Source organism: Sorex fumeus, unplaced genomic scaffold (assembly GCF_029834395.1).
Source record: "Sorex fumeus unplaced genomic scaffold, SorFum_2.1 ptg000166l, whole genome shotgun sequence".
Classification (NCBI taxonomy): Eukaryota; Metazoa; Chordata; class Mammalia; order Eulipotyphla; family Soricidae; genus Sorex; species Sorex fumeus.
Window position 1 is genome coordinate 5,104,644 of NW_026606223.1, and position 20,694 is coordinate 5,125,337.

Here is a 20,694-nt window from a genome sequence, read left to right on the forward strand (position 1 = left end):
TAGACGATTTGTTTTGTATTGCTTGTTGTGGAGAGCGTATCAAGTCACGCAGCTGCAAGAGCGGTCCCACGCTCTAGGAATTCTAAACTTTTAATAATTAGGGTCTGGGGCTGGAGCAATAGCACAGCGGACAGGGCGTTTGCCTTGCACGTGGCCAACCCAGGTTCGATTCCCAGCATCCCATAGGGTCCCCTGAGCACTGCCAGGACTGATTCCTGAGTGCAAAGCCAGGAGGAACCCCTGAGCATCGCCGGGTGTGACCCAAAAAGCAAATAAAATAATTAGGGTCTGGAGAGATCTCTGCAGCGAGCCACTCGGTTCCGAGATTCTTGTGTGTCTCTGGATCATGGCCACGTAGGAGCTTAATAAATAGCCGGGGGGCCATTTGTGGGCATCATCTGAGTCCCATGGGGGGGGATGGAGAAGGTCCGGCTCCTCCCCTGTCCTCCCTCCCTCCCTCCCTCCCTTCCTTCCTTCTCTTTCTCTTCCTTCCTTTCTTTCTTTCTTCCCTTTCTTTCTCTTCCCTCCCTCCTTCCTTCCCTCTCTTCCTTCCCTCCCTCCCTCCCTCCTTCCTTCCTTCCTTCCTTCCTTCCTTCCTTCCTTCCTTCCTTCCTTCCTTCCTTCTACCTTGCAGTGCTCAGGAATCACTTCTGGCAGTACTTGGGGGTTTCGTATGTGGTGCTGGGGATGGAACCTGCCAAATACCCTACCTGCTGTGCTCGCTCCAGCCCTCCCCGATGCTTTTTATTTTTGGCTTTTGGGCCACACTTGGTAGTTCTCAGGGCTTATTCCTGGCTCCGCGCTTGGGGATCACTCCCGGTGGGCTCGGGGGCCCTGTGGGATGCTGGGATTGAACCAGGGCCAGCTGTGTGCAAGGCAAGCGCCCTACCTGCTGTGCTATTGCCCTGGGCCCCAGGTTGGCCTTTTATCCTCCCTTTCCTGGCGTTGCTGCTGACGTCACGGTGACCGCAGTCCCATGCACGTGGTTGATCTGCGGATCCCAACAGCAGTGTTTTGGGGTGGCACTCGGCAGGTGGCACTGGGATCAGGTGCCAGGCGTCAGAGCCCCAGGGAATTCCCTCTCTCCCATCCACTCCCCGTCCTTCCCGCCCCTTAAGCTAAAGACCATGTGCATGGGGTTCCCACACATGTCCTGATAATCCAGTGGGCCACGGGCTAACGGGGCAGCTGCGTCTCTAGCCCATCGGATAGGTCTCCCCCGAAATAAAGGGATCTTGGGGCTGGAGCGATAGCACGGCGGGTAGGGCGTTGGCCTTGCACGCGTCCGACCCGGGTTCGATTCCCAGCATCCCATAGGGTCCCCCGAGCACCGCCAGCAGAATTCCTGAGTGCAGAGCCAGGAGGAACCCCTGAGCATCTCCGGGTGTGACTCAAAAAGCGAAAAACAAAAGAAAAAGAAGCGCCCAGCACACGTGTGCTCTGGAGGGGACAGGCACGCGCCCTTGTCTGATGCTCCGTGAGGGTCCTCATGGCACCTCTCCTCACTGCTGCCCACGCCCCGCCCAGGCCCTGGCCACGCCTTGGCCACTTCTCATCGAGACTCACAGCTAAGAGACTGTGTTCCCTTTGGAAGCTGGAAAATGCCGCCGTAGGGTGGTTGGCGGGGAGGGGGCGCGCCTTGCCTCCTGCCTGTCACCCCGTGGAGTGATCCCCGAGCATCGAGCATCGCCGCTGCACAGCCTCTCGAGGTCCTGGGGCTCCGAGCCCCGCGCCTGTCTCCAACTTGGTCTGGCTGTTGGGTGCGAGCCATCAGCGCCGAGCCCCAAATGCCACCAGCACGGGCTTCCTGCCGCGGACACAGAAGGTGCCCTGTTGGGCGCGTGTCGGCTCTACTGGCTTCCTGGTGCCCGCAGCACCGGCCGGGGACCTGGCAGTGGCTCAGAGACACCAGGTTTCCCAGGCCTGGCGCTCGCTGGTTCCCCGGAGCCTGGGCCAGCCGAGGGATGGACGAGCCAACTGCTCCAGCTCCCGGGGCTTCTCGCGGTCTCACTTGCCACCCTCCCCCGCTTCACAGAAGCCTGCGGACCCCTCACAGTCAGAGAGCCCCCCCCGCCCCCCGAAAGAATGGGCTCCACGAAGACAGTGCTGGTCAGTCTGGTTGGCATATTGCGGTGCTAGGCACTAAGGTGGGCACGTAATAGCTGCTCAATCAATCCTACTGGGAGCGAGGGAACGAGACCATAGCTCCGGTGCAGGCGGCTGGCTCCCGTGCCCTGAGCGTTTTGGGTTTTCCACGCGTGTGGATGGTTTTTTCACCACACCCAGCCGTGTTTTGGGGTTTCTCCTGGTTTGGAGCCTGGAGGTCTGGGGGGGACCAGGCAGTGCCTGAGACTGAACCTGGATGTCTCGCAGGCGCCGCAGGAGCCTTGTCTGGTCTGCTCAACCCCCAGCCCAGCTTCGTCTGGGAATAGCACCCCTCCCTTAGTGGGGTGCCCAGCGCAAAGAGGGGCCTCTGGGTGAACTCTGCTGAGTCAAGGGGCTGGAAGAAGAGAAGCAATGGAGCCTCCCTCCCTCCCTCCTTCCTCTCTCCCTCCCCTCCTCCCTCCCTTCCTTTCTCCCTCCCCTCCTCCCTCCCTCCCTCCTTCCTTACCTCCCTCCCTCCCTCCCTCCCTCCCTTCCTCTCTCCCTCCCCTCCCTCCCTACCTCCCTCCCTCCCTTCCTTCCTTCCCTCCCACGTTCTCTCCTTTCCTTTTCCTTCCCTTCTTCCCTCTCTCCCTCCCTCTTCCTTCCTTCCTTCCTTCCTTCCTTTCTTCCTCCCTTCCCTCCCTCCTTCCCTCCCTCCCTCCCTCCCTCCCTCCCTTCCTCTCTCCCTCCCTCCTCCTCTCTCCCTCCCCTCCCCCTCCCTCCCTTCCTTCCCCCCTCCCTCCCTCCCTCCCACGTTCTCTCCTTTCCTTTTCCTTCCCTTCTTCCCTCTCTCCCTCCCTCTTCCTTCCTTCCTTTCTTCCTCCCTTCCCTCCCTCCTTCCCTCCCTCCCTCCCTCCCTCCCACCCTCCTTTCTCCTTCCCTCCCTCCCTCCCTCCCTTCTTTCCTTCCCTCCCACGTTCTCTCCTTTCCTTTTCCTTCCCTTCTTCCCTCTCTCCCTCCCTCTTCCTTCCTTTCTTCCTCCCTTCCCTCCCTCCTTCCCTCCCTCCCTCCCTCCCACCCTCCTTTCTCCTTCCCTCCCTCCCTCCCTCCCTCCCTCCCTTCTTTCCTTCCCTCCCACGTTCTCTCCTTTCCTTTTCCTTCCCTTCTTCCCTCTCTCCCTCCCTCTTCCTTCCTTCCTTCCTTCCTTTCTTCCTCCCTTCCCTCCCTCCTTCCCTCCCTCCTTCCCTCCCTCCCTCCCTCCCACCCTCCTTTCTCCTTCCCTCCCTCCCACCCTCCTTTCTCCTTCCCTCCCTCCCTCCCTCCCACCCTCCTTTCTCCTTCCCTTCTTCCCTCTCTCCCTCTTCCTTCCTTCCTTCCTTCCTTCCTTCCTTCCTTCCTTCCTCCCTTCCCTCCCTCCTTCCCTCCCTCCTTCCCTCCCACCCTCCTTTCTCCTTCCCTCCCTCCCCCCTGCCCACCCTCCTTTCTCCTTCCCTCCTTCCTTCCTTCCTTCCTTCCTTCCTTCCTTCCTTCCTCCCTCCCTCCCTCCCTCCCTCCCTCCCTCCCTTCCTTCTGTCACAGCTGTACTCAGGGATCACTCCTGGCTAGCTTGGGGGACCACATGGGATTCCGGGGATCGAACCCAAACTGGCGTGTGCAAGGTCCCTATCGCTCCAGGCTCTTTTCCGAGGCCTGGACACAGCTTTCACTCCTGGACTGCTGATTGGTGGAGGTGTGTGTCTAGTCTAGTTCTTGCCATGTCCAGTGACTTGGGATGAATTCGAGGTCTCCCTTGTTTCCGGTCCCTGCATGCGAGCTGAACTGCCTCTCTGCTGTCTTCATTGGTACTGAGCTATGCCATGCCAAGGAGCTCAGGGACCCAGGAGGAGTCCAGAGCTTTCCCCAGCTCGCACTTTGGAACTTAAGTGTTTTACTTTCAGTTGTGAGAGAAGTAACCAGGAACTCCTATTTGCAGTAGCTGAAATTATTTATTTATTGGCTTTTTTTTTTTTAGGTCACACCTGGCAATGCACAGGGGTTACTCCTGGCTCTGCACTCAGGAATTACCCCTGGTGGTGCTCAGGGGACCCTATGGGATGCTGAGAATCGAACCTGGGTCCGCCGCGTGCAAGGCAAACGCCCTACCCGCTGTGCTATTGCTCCAGCCCCCAGCTGAAATTATTTAAAGGCCTTCCCATCCTGTTGACTTTTGGGGACTTTATTTTATTTTGCTTTTTGTGTCACACCTGGTGATGCTCAGGGGTTACTCCTGGCTCATGCACTCAGGAATTACTCCTGGCGGTGCTCAGGGGACCATATGGGATGCTGGGAATCGAACCTGGGCTGGCCGTGTGCCTGGCAAACGCCCTCCCCGCTGTGCTATCGCTCCAGCCCCCTCTTTTGCTCTTAAAATGTGTTTGTTCTGTCACCCTTTGTGTGACAGAACAAGTCTTCCCAGGACTTGGCGCAATGATTCCTTCTGTGTCATTCTAGAGAATTTTTCTTTTAATTTAAAAACATGGAATTTTATTCATCTTGACTCCATTTCATTGAATTCAGGATCCAAGTTTCGTTCATTCCAAAATTCATTATTCACTTTAAGATCTTTATTAAAATATTACTAGGCAGCAAATAAAAGGTAAAAAATAAGCGAGAGCATCTGATGAAAGGAACAAGTGGGTCTTCTCTAAAACCTGGAAGAGGGGCTGGAGAGAGAGCACAGCGGGGAGGGCGTTTGCCTTGCACGCGGCAGACCCGGGTTTGACTCCCAGCATCCCATAGGGTCCCCTGAGCGCCGCCAGGAGTAACTCCTGGGTGCAGAGCCAGGAGTAACCCCTGTGCATCGCCGGGTGTGACCCAAAAAGCAAATAAATAAATAAATAAATAAAACCTGGAAGACAAAGGCCCCACCCGCACCGGAAACAGAATCACCACTTGTGTCTCCCAGCTGAGCTGACTGCAGGGCTGACATGGGATCCGAGCGGCTGGGCCCTTGCAGGAGGGGAAGGTGATCACGGACAGGCCCATCCTTCTTGAGAAGAGTTTCTAGTTACAGAAACAAGCTGACTGCAGACTTAAGAGGGCGAGAAAACAGCGAGCATCTCACTTGTCCATGTGGGCCTTGACTAGAGAGTTTTTTTTTCTTCTTTTTGGGTCACACCCGGCGATGCACAGGGGTTCCTCCTGGCTCTGCACTCAGGAATTACTCCTGGCGGTGCTTGGGGGACCCTATGTGGTGCTGGGAATCGAACCGGGTTGGCCGCATGCAAGGCCAACGCCCTCCCCGCTGTGCTATCGCTCCAGCCCCAAGACCCTTGGATAGGTTTTGAATGAAGAGCAAGAGCGTCCCTCATGCCTCGACAGCGACCCAAGGGCTGGAATTCTCTCCCTGCAGACGTCCCATGTGGGGCCGGTCCCCAGACCCCAGGGGCTGTCTGAGGCAAGGTCCCCATTTCCCTTTCACTTTCCAAGCTTGTGGGAGCTGGGCTGGACAGGGCCAGCGGCCCCTCCTGGCAGAGCCTGACCCTGGGTGGTGCCGCTCTCTCCCAGGGCCTCACCTGGGCTGTTGACATTTGGGGTGGGGCGGGCCTGAGTCTGCTCTAGGGTGGTTGGCGAACCCCGGACTTCCCCTCACACCACAGGGCCAGTTGTGGGGACAAGTCCACGTGTCTGGGGTCACTGAGGCCTGGGGTGTGGAGCCCACCCCGTGCCTGGGTGGGCATCCCCGTTGCAGCCAGGAGCCCCCATACCTTTCCTCGCCCTCCTTCCCCGCCCCACCCCCCCAGGCATGGCCAGGGTGACTGGGTCGCCTGGCTGGTGTGGGGAGCCCAGACACACCCACTCGGCAAATATTGACCCACCCAGGGGCAGCTCCTGCCGACACTCCTCACCTTTTCTAGAAACATCGGTCCCTGGTGCTCCCCAGGAATGTTAGCTTTCCCAGGCGTTTCCGCCAGATGGGGAGGCCCCTGCACCCCTGTGGCTCCCACGGGTGCCGGTGGTCAGAATTTTTTTTTTTTTAATTTTTATTAGTGAGACACCATGAGGTACAGTTGTAAACTTACAAATTTTGTGCTTGGATTTCGATTATACAATGATCAAATACCCATCCCTCCACCAGTGCCCATTTTCCACCACCACGGATCCCAGTATCCCTCCCACCCCCCAAGCCCCCCGTCCCCCCACCCCGCCCCACCTCTGTGGCAGGGCATTCCCTTTTGTTCTCTCTCTCCTTTTGGGTGCTGTGGTTTGCAAAAGAGGCATTGAGTGGCAATCATGTTCGGTCCATAGTCTACTCTCATCACGCATGTCCCATCCTGGGAGGATCCTCTAAACACCCTTTATTTGGTGCTCCCTTCTCTATCTGAGCTGCCCTTTCCCCTAGAATGCCCGGCTGGCCTCTAAGCTATGGAGTAATCCTCCTGGTACTGATCTCGGCTATTCTTGGGTATTAATCTCCTATTTTGTTACTTTATATCCCCCAGATGACTGCAATCTTTCTATGTTTATCCCTCTCTTTCTGACTCATTTCGCTTAGCATGATACTTTCCATGTAGTACCACTTGTATATAAATTTCCAGAATTTTTGCTTTTATGTATTTTGGTTGGACCAGGGATAAGGCTCGGGCAGAGACTGCCCTGCGTGTGCGAGACCCTGGGTTGGATCCCTGGCATTGCAGGAAAGAAAAAGAAAATAGTGGGTCTCAGTTAAATAGAGCTTGGGGCAGGGGCTGGAGTGATAGCACAAAGGGGAGGGCATTTGCCTTGCACGACCCAGGTCCGATTCCCAGCATCCCATTGGGTCCCCCAAGCATGGCCAGGAGTAATTCCTGAGTGCAGAGCCAGGAATAACCCCTGTGCATCGCTGGGTGTGACCCAAAAAGAAAAAAATAATAGCACTTGGGGGCCACTCCCAGCCCAGAGCTGGGCGGGGCCGAGAGTGACCCTGGGGCCCTACGCTCACCAGGCAGGTGCTCAGGCCCTGCACTGCCCCCTGCCACCCCACCCCCACCCCCCACCCCCAAGCTCAGCATGAACGACGCTCAAACCCCACATGAACCCTCTGAGGCTGGGCCTGCCATGTTCCACGTCCCACGGATGGAACCCCGGGTTGCCACCTACGAGGCAAGCGTCCCCCACTGTGCTGTGACCCCCCCCCCCCGCCCCTTAACAGCTAAAAATTGTGATCTCAGTCCTGGCTGGTTCTGTCCAAACGGGTTAGCGTGTTGGTGGGATGGTGACAGGTGTTCTGTCCCCCATCAGATTTCCCTGAAGGTGTCTGTTTCTGTCCTGACACTATCCAGGGCGCCTCTGCCCTCCCTGTTCCTCACTGTCCCCTCTGGTCAGCCCACAGGGTCCGGAAGGGCGGCGGCACTGGCCAGTGTCCCTCCCTTAGTGCTGGGCAGAGCCACGGGCCCCCCAGTGTACCCTCTGGCCATGTGATGGCTGTTGCCAGCATGGGGCAGAGCGGAGCCACCCCCACCCGTGGTCAGTGGCCCAGCAGGCCACTTTCCCGGAGCAAACCTCACCCCAGTTTCCCGCTTCCACTCGTGCCCACTGTGGCGTCTGGTCGGCCTGGCAGCCCGTGGGACTTGAGGACGGCCCAGTCAGGCACCAGGGCCCGCTCAAGCGTTCTCCCTGGTTGCGTCCCTGCCATCGTCTCCCACACCACGGGGTGTAGCCCGGCTGAACTCGCCAGCATCAGCCCCACCTGCCCGAGTTTGGCCAATTATTGCCCTCGTTTAAAAAGTGCACCTGGGGCTGGAGCAATAGTACAGCAGGTAGGGCTTTTGCCTTGCACGCGGCCGACCCGGGTTCGATTCCCAGCATCCCATAGGGTCCCCTGAGCACCGCCAGGGGTGATTCCTGAGTGCAGAGCCAGGAGTAAACCCTGTGCATTGCCAGGTGTGACCCAAAAAAGGAAAAAAATAAAAATAAAAAGCGCACTTGTGGGGCTAGGCCACGGTATAACAGGGAAGGTTCCTGCCTTGCACGCGGCAGACCTGGGTTCGATTCCCGGCATCCCATAGGGTCCCCCGGGCACTGCCAGGAGTGGTGATTTCTGAGTGCAGAGCCAGGAGTAAGCCCTGAGCATCTCCAAGTGTGCCACCCCTCCCCACCCAAAAAATACATAAATAACAGCCTCACCTCCAGGCTGGCCGGATAGTACAGCAGGTAGGGCACTTGCCTTGCATGTGGCTAACCCAGGTTCGATTCCTGCTACCTCCTAAGCTTCCAGAGCGTTGACTTGGGAGCAGACCCTGAGCACCACCAGGTGTGACTTCCAACAGCGCCTGTCCAGGGGCTGGGCTGGAGCTCCAGTGTAGTGCCAGGAGGAGCGCCCAGGCACCCCGAGATGTGACCCTAAGTTAGAAACATGGGATTAGGCCTCCCCTGCTACACCCCCTGTTTGTCTGGGCCCCCTTGCCAACCCCCTTCCCCCTGGCCCTGTGATAACAGGGTCCTCCTTAACTGCGGGTCCTCCTCTCCTTGTGGTCTGGGTGCCCAGGGCAGGTGCAGCCCGGGTCCAAGGCAGGCAGCAGTGCTGGTCTGGCGGCTGTTGTGATGGGAAGTAGCCGGGATAACGATCTATCAGGTGTGGGCGCTTATGATGCAAGCAGGAGACAGCAAGTCCTTGCCGTATTCAGGCACCGGGCCGGCCCGGGCATCAGACCTGGGGCTCGCTCCTTGCTCCCCGCTCCGAGTATCTGCCTGGCCCTCAGCACTCGTTTTATCTTCATCCAAACACCCAGTTTTGCAGCATGAGGAGGAGGAAGGAGGAAGGAGGAAGCCCAGGGCTGAGCCGGGCCCCGGAGGAACTCTCTGGCCCGCCACAAAGGCTTTAGTGTCCGGGTCTGCTGTAAACCAGCAGACCATGACTGATGTCACCTTGGGCGGGCCAGAGCCGGGGCACAGCAGGAGGGTGCCGGCCATGCACACGGCTGACCTGGGAACCCATAGGGTTCCCTGAACCCCTTGAGGGGTGATCCCTGAGCACGGCCAGGTGTGGCCTCCAACCTCCCTGCCCCACCAAAAAAGACAAGTAGCCTGGAGGGCTCAAGGGAGAGTCCGGGATGACGGCATTTGCCCTGGGGCCAGAGGGATGAGACAGCGGGTGAGGTACTCGCCTTGCTCACGGCATCACATATAGTCCCGAGAGTGACATCTGAGCACAGAGTCAAGAGCACTGCTGGTGGGGCCCCAAACCACCACCACCACAGCAAACCAGAGCAGTGCCCTTTGTGCCTGGGGAAATAGGGCGGCAAGCAGGGGGGAGGGTTCGTGCAGGGGGAGGGGGGCTGAGCTTATATGTGAATTGAGGTGAGACCTAGGCTTCCTCCCAGGCCTATACTATAAGGAACCTCAGACTCAGTCACATTCACCCAGGTGACCCCTTCCCTGGCGACACACAGCATGCATGAACACAGGGTGTGGGCCGTGACTTCCCTGGGGAGCTCCACGGAGTGTTTCTGGAATATTTACCTGACAGTCTCTGAGGGCTCCCAGGCACTTGCTTCTTAGCTGTCTTGCAAATGAGGTCATTTAGTACCCCAGTGCCTGCGCTCTCTCTCTCTCTCTCTCTCTCTCTCCCTCCCTCCCTCCTTCCCTCTCTCTCTCCTCTCTCTCTCTGCCACTCTCAGCACTGTTCAGTGTTTATTCCTGGTTCTTTGCCCAGCGATCACTCCTGGTGATGCTAAAGGAACCTTATGGATTGCCAGGGATCCAAGCGCAGCAAGATATCTACTCTCTCAAGCCCCTGCTTTCATGTGTGTTTCATGGAGGAGGAGGGGGTCACACCTGGCGATGTTCGGGGCTGACTCCTGGCTCCGCTCGAGGGGCCATATGGGATGCTGAGGATCAAACCTGGGTTAGCCGCGTGCAAGGCAAACGCCCTCCCCGCTGTGCTGCCACTCTGGCCCCTTTATATATTCATGTACCCAGAGTCCAGAGTCCCCAGCCAGCAGTTCTTGGCTCTCTGGGACCTGAGCTCCATGCAGGGGGCCAACTTGGTGCTGGTGACTGAGGCGCTGATGTTGCCAGTTCTTGGAGCCAGCACAGGGGCGTGCCAGGCACTATGCCATCTCTCTGACCCTCACTCTGCTCATTTTTTTTCCTTTTTGGGTCACACCCGGCAACACACAGGGGTTACTCCTGGCTCATGCACTCAGGAATTACTCCTGTCGGTGCTTGGGGGACCATATAGGATGCTGGGAATCGAACCCGGGTTGGTCGCGTACAAGGCAAACGCTGTACCTGCTGTGCTATGGCTCCAGCCCCTCTGCTCATTTAAAGACTGTCGGGGGCGCCCTTTGCTGAGCGTTCCTGGTTTCTATAACAGCCCCCCTCAAGGGATAGTTTGATTTCTCAGCCTTTGCTGCCCTCTGGGAAGGAGTAGCGAGCATGTGATGTGAAGGATGGAAAGCACTGGGCCGAGAGGGAGTACAGAGATGAGGCGCTTGCCCTGCAGACCCTGGTTTGATCCCTGCCCCCCCACCCCAGCATCCTCAAATACCAGCAGGTGTGACCCAATCCCCATTCTCTGCCCCCCCCCCAAAAAAACAAAACAGAACACAACTCGACAGTGCTCGTATAACGTAAGGCTTCCAGGGGCCAGAGAGTACAGCAGTGAAGGTGTTTGCGCTGCAAACGACTGTTCGGGGTTCGACCTCCGGCTCTACACGTGATCCCCGAGCACTCCCAGGAGTGATCCCTGAGCAAGGAGCCAGGAGCAAGCCCTGAGTCCTGTAGATGTGGTCACAAAACCAAGCCACAAAATTCATTCCTGACTGTAACCTGTTATAGGAATATGATTCTTGAAGCCAGAGGAAATAATGTCTTCTAAACTGATGACTTTAAATAATGGGCATTTTGTTGTTGTTGTTATTTTGCTTTTTGGGCCACACCTAGAGATGTTCAGGGGTTCCTCCTGGCTCTGCACTCAGGAATCACTCCTGGCGGTGCTCGGGGGACCCTATAGGATGCCAGGAATCAAACCCAGGTTGGCCGCGTGCAAGGCAAATGCCTTTCCCACTGTACTATCACTCCAGCCCCCATTTTCCATTTCTAAGTCCCTTTTGTGAAAACATTTCCTCACCCTTCCATTCTGCTCACAAGGGTCCGTGCATCACACACACACACACACACCTCATCCTCACCCTTCTATTCTGCTCACAAGAGAAGTACATCTCTCTCTCTCTCTCTCTCACACACACACACATCACACACCACTCATCCTCACCTTTCCATTCTGCTCACAAGAGAAGTGCATCTCACACACACACATCACACACACACACACATACACACATCTCATCCTCACCCTTTCATTCTGCTCACAAGAGTCCGTACTTCTCTCTTACACTCACACACACGCAGACACAGACACGCGCGCGCGCACACACACACACACACACACACACACACACACACACACACACACAGTGAGTGCGCCTGGCAGGAGTGGTCCCCGGGATTCTCGGCCCAGCATCCTTAGCCTGCATCCCGGGGGAGCCTTCGTCACAGGATTATTATGGGCTGGGAGAGTGGCCGGGCGCTTCCTGCCCCGGGATCCGCCCTCCGGCTTCCTGCGCTCATTCATTGGGGGAGCGCCGGCCGCTGTCGGGCGAGTGGGTGCGGCTGGCCTTTGGACTCATCGCGGGGGTCCTGCCTGCCCAGAAGGGGCCGAACTGGAGCTCCTAGGACAGAGAGAGAGAGAGAGAGAGAAAGAGGCCGGCCCGCCCGAGCCCACCTCCACCCCGCCGCCGCCGCCGCCGCCTTACCGGAGCGAAGATGCTATTTTTGAGAGCCGGGAGAGCGCGTTGGGTTTCATCACGGAAAATTTGAGCGTCGCAGCGGGCCGGGTGCTGGCTGGCTCACCTCGGGGGCTCTGACGCCGAGCATCGGGCAGCCGGCGGGGGGCCCTGTGGCCCGCACCGCGCAGAGGCGGGAGCGGGCGGGCCGGCGCCCACCGGCAATTATGTAAGTTGTCATCTCCCGGCGGGAGCGGTTCGGTTCGGTTCTCTGGGCCGTGCTGGAGGCTGGCAGCTGGGCTTCACTGCCCGGCTGACCTTCCGGCTCCCAGCCTGCCTGCCCCGCAGGGCAGGAGGAGGGAGTGTTGTGGGCGATGCCCGGTGCGCCCCGGAGCGGCTGGCATGGGCTGGCGGTGCCCGCCGTCTGTTCCTCTGCAGACAGCCGGGGTGGTGGGGTGGGGGAAGGGGGGTCTGTGAATGCGCCGGGCCGAGACTGATTCCTGCCTGCCCCTGGGGAGGGGGGGGATGGAGACTCAGTCCCCCCTCTCTTTCCTTTCATTATCTGGAATACCCAGCAGCGTTACCAGCGGGAGGGGAGAGACACCCCCCCACCCCCCCAGGAGAGACGGGTTGTAGGAGGCTGCAAAACGGGTCAAGATTAAAAGGTTTTTTTTTTTTTTGAAACTGGCCGTGTTTTCAGCACACTAAATGTTGCCGTTGAGGATGCACTTCTTTTCTTTTCCTGCACCTTTTCTTTTCCTGCACCTTTCTTTTCCTGTCTCCAGTCTGTCTTAATCACCCCTGAAGCTTGGCTGTCACCAGAGAAAAATACCACCACACCTAGCTGAGAGCCCCTCCACCCCACGTGTGCCCTCAGGAAATACGCAAACTTTCCTCAATTTGGTTATTATTGTTTTTATTATTATTATTGTTAATTTTTTGCTTTTTGGGTCACACCCGGCGATGCACAGGGGTTCCTCCTGGCTCATGCACTCAGGAATTACTCCTGGCGGTGCTCGGGGGACCATATGGGATGCTGGGAATTGAACCCGGGTCAGTCGTGTGCAAGGCAAATGCCCTCCCCGCTGTGCTATTGCTCCAGCCCCTGTTGTTTTTATTATTAATATTGTTATTTAAATTTTTCGGCCATTTCTGGTGGCACTCAGGGCTTACTCCTGAGTCAGCATTCAGAGGACCACGTGTGGTGCTGGGGATCAAACTCGGGTCAGCCGTGTGCAAGGGCAGCGTCCTACTTGCGATACTATTGCTCCAGCCCCCCCTTTTTTCTTTTTGGGTTACACCCATCGATGCACAGGGGTTACTCCTGGCTCTTCACTCAGGAATCACTCCTGACAGTGCTGGGGGACCTTATGGGATTCCGTGGATCTTTCCCAAGTCTGCTACAAAATTTGGCATTTCTGTTATCATGGAGTGAAAAACGTATTGAGTCATTTCAGGTGTAACCTATTTCAAACACTTTATTGATTAAATTTTTTTTTTTTTGGTGGAGTTCATGCAAAATTCAATCAGCCTAATCAGAGGCTGTATCAAAAGCAGTACGCCTATATAAAAAAAATAAAATAAAATATTTTTTTGTTTTTGGGCCACTGTCCTCAGAGCTGACAGTCCTGGCTCTGTGCTCAGGGATCACAGTCCCAGGTGGGGTTTGAGGGACCGTATGGGATGCTGAGAATTGAACCTGGGTCGGCCACATGCCAGGCAAGTGCCCTTCCAGCTACACTGCGGCTCCCGCCATCCCCTGCTCTCTTGATCCCTACGATAGAAAAATAAGATTGTGTTGCCATCTTTCTCTGTATGTGTATATGTTTTTTTTTTTCTTTTTGGGTCTCACCTGGCTCTGCACTCAGGAATTACCCTGGTGGTGCTCAGGGGACCATATGGGATGCTGGGAATTGAACCCGGGTCGGCTGCGTGCAAGGCAAACACCCTACCTGCTGTGCTATTGCTCCAGCCCCTGTGTATATACTTTTTCAAAATCACACAACTTCTTTTTAAATGCTTGAAACTTTCTTTAAACACCATGTGAGGGACTGGAGCGCTAGCACAGCGGAGAGGGCATTTGCCTTGCATGCAGCCAACCCGGGTTCAATTCCCAGCATCTCATATGGTCCCCCCGAGCACTGCCACGAGTAATTCCTGAGTGCAGAGCCAGGAGGAACCCCTGTGTGTCGCCAGGTATGACCCAAAAAGCAAACAAAACCAAAACCAAAAAGACCCCATGTGATTTACAAAGTTGTTCGTGATACAGTTGTTTTAGGTATTCAATATTCCAACACCTGTCCCACCCCAGTGTGACCTTCCCTCTTCCAATGTCCCCAGTCCTGTCCCCCCATCCCACTCCCCAGCCTGCCCACTGTACTGGCACAAAATCATTTGCTTTATATTGCTCGTTACAATAGAAATCTCACATGGTGTTACTCAAGTCACTGAGGATGTACTGAGCCGGTTGGTGCTAACTGAACCTCCTGTGTTAGTTTCCATTACTGAGCTTAGTGGCCTTCTACAGAACATCCCCATCTAGTTTGCCTGGTTAGCGCTTGGAGGTCAGTGCTTGGAACGAGGTGGCATTCGTGGCCAGGCACTCCAGGGACTGTTTTGCAGCGTGGTGTCTCTTCGAGATTAGCTTGGAGCTGAGAGGCCTTTTATCTGCTGGAGGATGTTGGGCGTGGGTGGACTCTGGGTTCTCTGGCAGGGCGGGGACTCAGCCGGCCACATCCCAGAAGGCTCCAGAGGGCCCAGCCTACACCCCTGGCCTCCCTGGGCAACTTGCTTAGCTGGTGAGATTAGTCATGGCGCTGGAAATGACATCGTTCTTGTGTTATCTGGACTCCCAAAGTGATGCTTTGAGAGCTGGAGAACCTTCTGCACCCCCAGGGGCTCTACCCAGTGCTTCTGTCTTCTGGGTGGTTCCGTGTGTTTGGCTGGTTCCGTATCTCCTCCCGGACAGCTCCGGTCCCCTGCATGGTTCCATGTCTCCATATGGTTCTGTGTCCCCAGGTGGTTCCATGTCTCCTAGATGGCTCTGTGTCCCCCAGATGGTTCCATGTCACCCAGATGGTTCCTTGTTTCCTGGATGGTTCCCTGTCCCCCGGATGGTTCCCTGTCCCCCACATGGTTCCGTGTCCCCAAGATGGTTCCTTGTTTTCTGGATGGTTCCCTGCCCCCTGCATGGTCTGTGTCTCCTGCATGGTTCCATTTCTCCTGGATGGTTCTGTGTTCTGGCCAGCAGTGCTGGGGCAGCATGACCCACACCTGGTGGTGCTGGGGATCATGCAGTTCTGGGGATCTATTTGATTCCCTAGAGACCATGTGCCCTTGACCACTGGGCCATCTCCTTGGTCCCAGCCCTTATATTATTTCTTAAAGATTTGGATGGATGGGATGGGGCGGATTTGAGTGGGTGTCCCAAGTGGCTCAGGGCCCAGGGCCTCCCCTGGTGCAGTGCTCCAGCCAGCCAAACTGGCAGTCAGTGCTCAGGCAAGGCTGAGGGGCTGCTCAGGCACTTTGGTGCAGGGGCCACTCCTAGGGCCACACCTAGGAGCGTCGGGGGCTTGTACAGTCACACCCAGAGAGGGTGGGGGCGGGCTCTGATGCAGGGGATTGATGCTATGGATAGATGCAAGGCATGTGCCGGAACCCTGGTATTTTACTCCCACTTATCTTATTATTTGAAAATGAGCCTTGCTGAAATAATTTGGGCTTGGGGACAAAGCCCTTTTTTATTTGGGTCACAATTGCTTGGAAAGCCTCCACCGTTTGCCCAGCTCACTAAGGACGAAGCCCCACTGGGGCTGTTAGTCCTGGCCAGAAACTAGGCAGCAGAGAGAAAAACCTGAGGCCGCGGGCGTGGGCGGGGCTTCGAGGACCCAGGCGGACCGGGCCTGGAACGTGGGCGTGGTTTAGCGTGGGCGTGACCGAAGTCTGGGGCGTGGCCTCAGTGCTGTGGGCGTGGCCTCGAGGTGGGTGTCTTCCCTACCTGGAGGCGTGGCTTTGACCGTGTGGGCGTGTCTTTTTCACAGGTGCTGCGAATGGCTGAGATGCTGTGGTGGAGGGGACCCCAGGCCCCGCACCGTCTGGTTGGGGCATCCCGAGAAGAGGGATCAGAGGTACCCTCGAAATGTCATCAACAATCAGAAGTACAATTTCTTCACCTTCCTGCCCGGGGTAGGTATGAGTGGGTTGGATTTCCGGGAGCTCATGCAAGACTCCTTTCTGGCCTCTTGAAACGTTTTTGCTGATGATGAACGTTCTGCTATACTTAGTGGGGGCTTTTGTCACACCTGGCTCTGAACTCAGGAATCATTCCTGGCGGTGCTTGGGAGATCCTATGGGTTGCTGGGAATTGAACCTGGGTCGGCCTCTTGCAAGGCAAATGCCTTCCCTGCTGTGTCCCTTTTACTTCATGATTTACTCTCATGACCTCCCCACACTGGCTTGGACATATCCAAGGGTGTGACCTACACACCTTCCCCAGCACACACATCAACTCGAAACCTTTTCATGGCCTAGCATGGCACTGGAATTGGTTTTAGAAGTAGCGGCCCTCAAAAAGGGGGAAAAAAAAACTTAACGGGACTGGTGTGATAGCACAGCGGGTAGGGCATTTGCCTTGCACGCAGCTGATCTGGGTTTGATTTCCAGCATCCCATAGGATCCCCTGAGCACCACCAGGAGTAATTCCTGAGTGCATGAGCTAGGAGTAAGCCCTGTGCATCGCTGGGTGTGACCCAAAAAGGAAAAAAAAAATAGTGGCCTTTAGTTCAACTATTGTAAGGAATTTGTGACTGTTTTGAGAGGTAAATAGAAATCCAGATATATTATAAGAAATCAGTTTAAGGGTTTTTATTATTTTTTATTTCCGGAGGGTGGTCACTCCCTACAGTGCCTAAGAGCAGAGCTCAGGAACCACCATCACCACGCCTGGCAGTTTTGGGGGTCATGTGCTGGAATGGAACCCGGAAGTGTGTGCTCTACCAGTGAGGCATATCCCTGCTCTCGAAATTCTTTCATTGTTTTATGTTTTTGGCCACACCCAGCATTGTTCAAATGCTCCAGGCCCTGTGCTTGGGGCCCCGCTCTTGGCAATACTTGGAGGGCCTTGTGGTGCTGGGGTTCAACCCCTCCTCTCCTCTGAGCCTTCCCCTGCAGAAGCATTTCATGGGGGGTAGAGTGGCGGTGAGGGGTGCTTAGAGCTGACTCCGGGCTCTGTGCTCAGGGGTCACTGAAGGTGGGGCTTGGGGGACCATATGTCTGACAGGGATCGAACCCGCTCCAGCCCTGTGGAGATCCATTGAACGACAAAACATTTTGAGGGACCTTCCTTTTAGTTTGTGTATTTGTTTTTTTCTCTCTGTTTTTTTTTTTTTTTGGTTGGTTTGTTTTGGAACACACCTGGTGATGCTCAGGGGTTCCTCCTGGCTCTGCACTCAGGAATTACTCCTGGCAGTGCTTGAGGGACCCTATGGGATGCCAGGGATCGAACCCGGGTCAGCTGTGTGCAAGGCAAATGGCCTTCCTGCTGTGCTGTTGCTCTGGTTCCTGGCCTCCTTTTCCTTAGAGAATAGAGCTGAAGCGAGTGCCCCCCCTTCCCCCACACACACCTCAGGAGATGCCCCCATCTAGAATCTGGCCAGTACAATGAGTCTGTACAGATGTACAGGTGACTCAGTCTTAGGGGTTTTTCTGACCCGTGTTGTACTTTCAGCGCGTGGAACCGGAAGCTGGTGCCAGGGCTGGCCTGGCACGCGCATGCTTGGTCCTCACGGTCTTGTTGGTTCTGTGCAGGGGAGAATGGTCTGGGGTTCACAGCTCCCGCCAGCTTGACCTCCTTCTCCGACCGCTCGTGACGCTCCCCTTTCTCATCTCTGCCTTCCAGGTGCTGTTCAACCAGTTCAAGTACTTCTTCAACCTCTACTTCTTGCTGCTCGCCTGCTCCCAGTTCGTTCCCGAGATGAGACTCGGGGCGCTCTATACCTACTGGGTGCCCCTGGTGAGTAGACGTGCCTCGTTTGTTCCGCTAAACTCAGGAGGCTGGGTCTCTCTCTGTGCAGGCTCTGACCCTGGCATTTGAGCCCAGCAGATAACACCCTCCGGCCCCACCCTGGGGAACCCCAGGTTTCCTTCAGCACTGACGCCCTGGTCAGGCAGCAACTGGGCTGCTCAAGGCTTTGTAGATTCTGTGAAAAGTCATCACAGGCAGTGCTCTTGATCGTTGGGTCTAGACTGGGTCTTGCCTAGTTGGGTGTTTGCCGGACCAGCCGACAGTCAAACGGGTCAAGAGGGAAAGTGAGGATCAAAGAAACTTTCAAGGGGTTGAGAGGGCTGAGTTCTCTTGGGACAGCAGTATTGATCTTTATTTCAGACAGCCTCTTATACAACTCTATCAGGAACTTGGCAGGTAAAATCATCCATTGTAATTGCAAAAAACATAGCCCCAAGATCATACATTTCTTTGATCAGAACAAGCATAGGAAACATAGTATAATGAAAACAGTGTTACTTAGATCAGCAACTGGAAATAAAGACAAAATGGAAATAATAACAAAATACACTAAAAAACACTGTGATCATTCCTGTACTCTCTATTGATTTATAAAGGATGTGATGTCCTACATACACCACGCAATCACAATGCATCCATTTCTCATTAACTTCTCTTGCAAACTGAGGATGGTGAAGTATTACCTTCTCTATAGGCTTGGGTTGGCAACATAATGACCACTCCACGTACTAGGGGTGGCAGGACAGAGAGCTATGCCAAGTAAACTTGGCCCCTTTGAGTAAACAGCTCCCAGGGTTATGTCCACTTAAGGACTCTGCTCCCTGCAGGTGTTGCCTGGTTGGGTCTTGCAGGTTGGGTCTAGACTAGGTTTTGCCTGGTTGGATGTTGCCTGGTTGAGTGTTTTGGGTTTAGACTGGGTCTTACCTGGTTGGATGTTGCCTGGTTGGGTGTTTTGGGTCTAGACTGAGTGTTGCCTAGTTGGGTGTTGGCTGGTTGGATCTTGTGTGTTGGATGTAGACTGAGTGTTGCCTGGTTGGGTGTTTTGGGTCTAGACGGGTCTTGCCTGGTTGGGTGTTTTGGGTCTAGACGGGTCTTGCCTGGTTGGGCGTTTTGGGTCTAGACTGGGTCTTACCTGGTTGGGCGTTTTGGGTCTAGACTGGGTCTTGCCTGGTTGGGCGTTTTGGGTCTAGATGGGTCTTGTCTGGTTGGGTGTTTTGGTTCTAGACTGGGTCTTACCTGGTTGGGTGTTTTGGGTCTTGACTGGGTCTTGCCTGGTTGGGTGTTTTGGGTCTAGACTGGGTCTTACCTGGTTGGGTGTTTTGGGTCTAGACTGAGTGTTGCCTAGTTGGGTGTTTTCTGGTTGGATCTTGTGTGTTGGATGTAGACTGGGTCTTGCCTGGTTGGGTGTTTTGGGTCTAGACTTGGTCTTGCGTGGTTGGGTGTTTTGGGACTAAACTGGGTCTTGCCTGGTTGGGTTATGCCTGTTTGTGTGTTTTAGGTCTAGACTGGGTCTCGCCTGATTGGATATTGCCTGGTTGGGTGCATTGGGTCTACACTGGTCTTGGTTGGTTCTTTTTTTTTTTTTTTTTTTGCTTTTTGGGTCACACCCAGCGATGCTCTGGGGTTATTCCTGGATCTGCACTCAGGAATTACTCCTGGCGGTGCGTGGGGACCATATGGGATGCTGGGAATCGAACCTGGGTCGGCTGGTGCAAGGCAAACGCCCTACCTGTTGTGTTATTGCTCCAGCCCCGTCTGGTTGGTTCTTGTATGATAGGCAGTGTCTGGGTCTAGCCGAGGACAGAGATGCTCCATGTGGCCTGTCATCCTTTGCTGGTGGTGCTCTCCATGAAGAACCTCATGACATGGATTCGATTTGTGCTTCGTGCAGTGGCTTTCAGCCTCTCCACACCCAGACCAGCCCTGCACTGAGAACTGGTCAAAACTTCAGAGCTCTGCCAGAGAGATAGTTCAGGGCTAAGGCGCTTGCTCGCACGCGACTGTGTTGGCCCACCTTGGTTTGATCCCTGGCACTACATCTGGTCCCCTGAGCACTGCCCGGTGACTCCTGAATACTGTGAGTTTGATCCAATTCCTCCCCTGTTCCCCCTCCCCCAGTAAAAACACTCCACCTTGTTTGGGCCAGAGATATTACAGATATTAAAGCACTTGCCTTGCCTAGGTTGACCCCCCCATTCAACCCCCAGCACCACAAGGCAAGTGATCCCTGAGCACAGAGCCCAGGAGCAAGTTCTGAACACAACTTGGGTGTGGTCCCGAAAAAAAACAAAAATCAAAATACAGGGACTGGAGAGAGAGCACAGACCTTGTCACAGTCCTGCTTCTGCAGAAACCCTCCAGTTACCTGAGGCGAGGCTACCGGGCTGGAGTGGGTGGGGTGTGTGTATGTGTGTGTGTTGGAGCGTGTGTGTGTGTGTGTGTGTGTGTTTGTCTGTGGTGATCAGGTGTGTGTGTGTGTGTGTGGCTGGGGTGATCTGGAGGTTCCTGTTTGTGTGGGGGGAGCCTGGGGTGATCTGGGGGTTGCTGTGGGTGGAGCAGCGGGGAGGAACCTTGGTGGTGGCTGCCTGCCCGGGCGTCCTCAGGGCCCGGTGTGCAGTGCCAGGGAGTGTTTGGGGCTGAGGATTCTTCCCCAAAGAACAATTTTTATTTCTTGTTTCTTTATTAATTTGGTTCTTCCCTGGGATGATTCGGGTTTGGGGCCATGGGTTTTTCTGGGACAAAATGGATTTTTTATTTTTGCTTTTTGGGTCAGACCCGGCGATGCACAGGGGTTTCTCCTGGCTCTGCACTCAGGAATTACTCCTGGCAGTTCTCGGGGGA

The 20,694-nt window shown here is 55.5% G+C and overlaps 1 protein-coding gene across 3 annotated transcripts in view; it reads left to right on the forward strand.

Moving 5' to 3' along the window:
• Nucleotides 1-20,694, forward strand: part of ATP9A (ATPase phospholipid transporting 9A (putative)) — an 86,871-nt gene that overhangs the window by 10,763 nt on the left and 55,414 nt on the right. For all 3 annotated transcript variants that reach the window (XM_056107472.1, XM_056107471.1, XM_056107473.1), the window contains exons 2-3: nt 15,872-16,016; nt 17,728-17,841. In XM_056107472.1, coding sequence (XP_055963447.1) covers nt 15,872-16,016; nt 17,728-17,841 — 259 coding nt within the window. The remainder of the gene's footprint in view (nt 1-15,871; nt 16,017-17,727; nt 17,842-20,694) is intronic.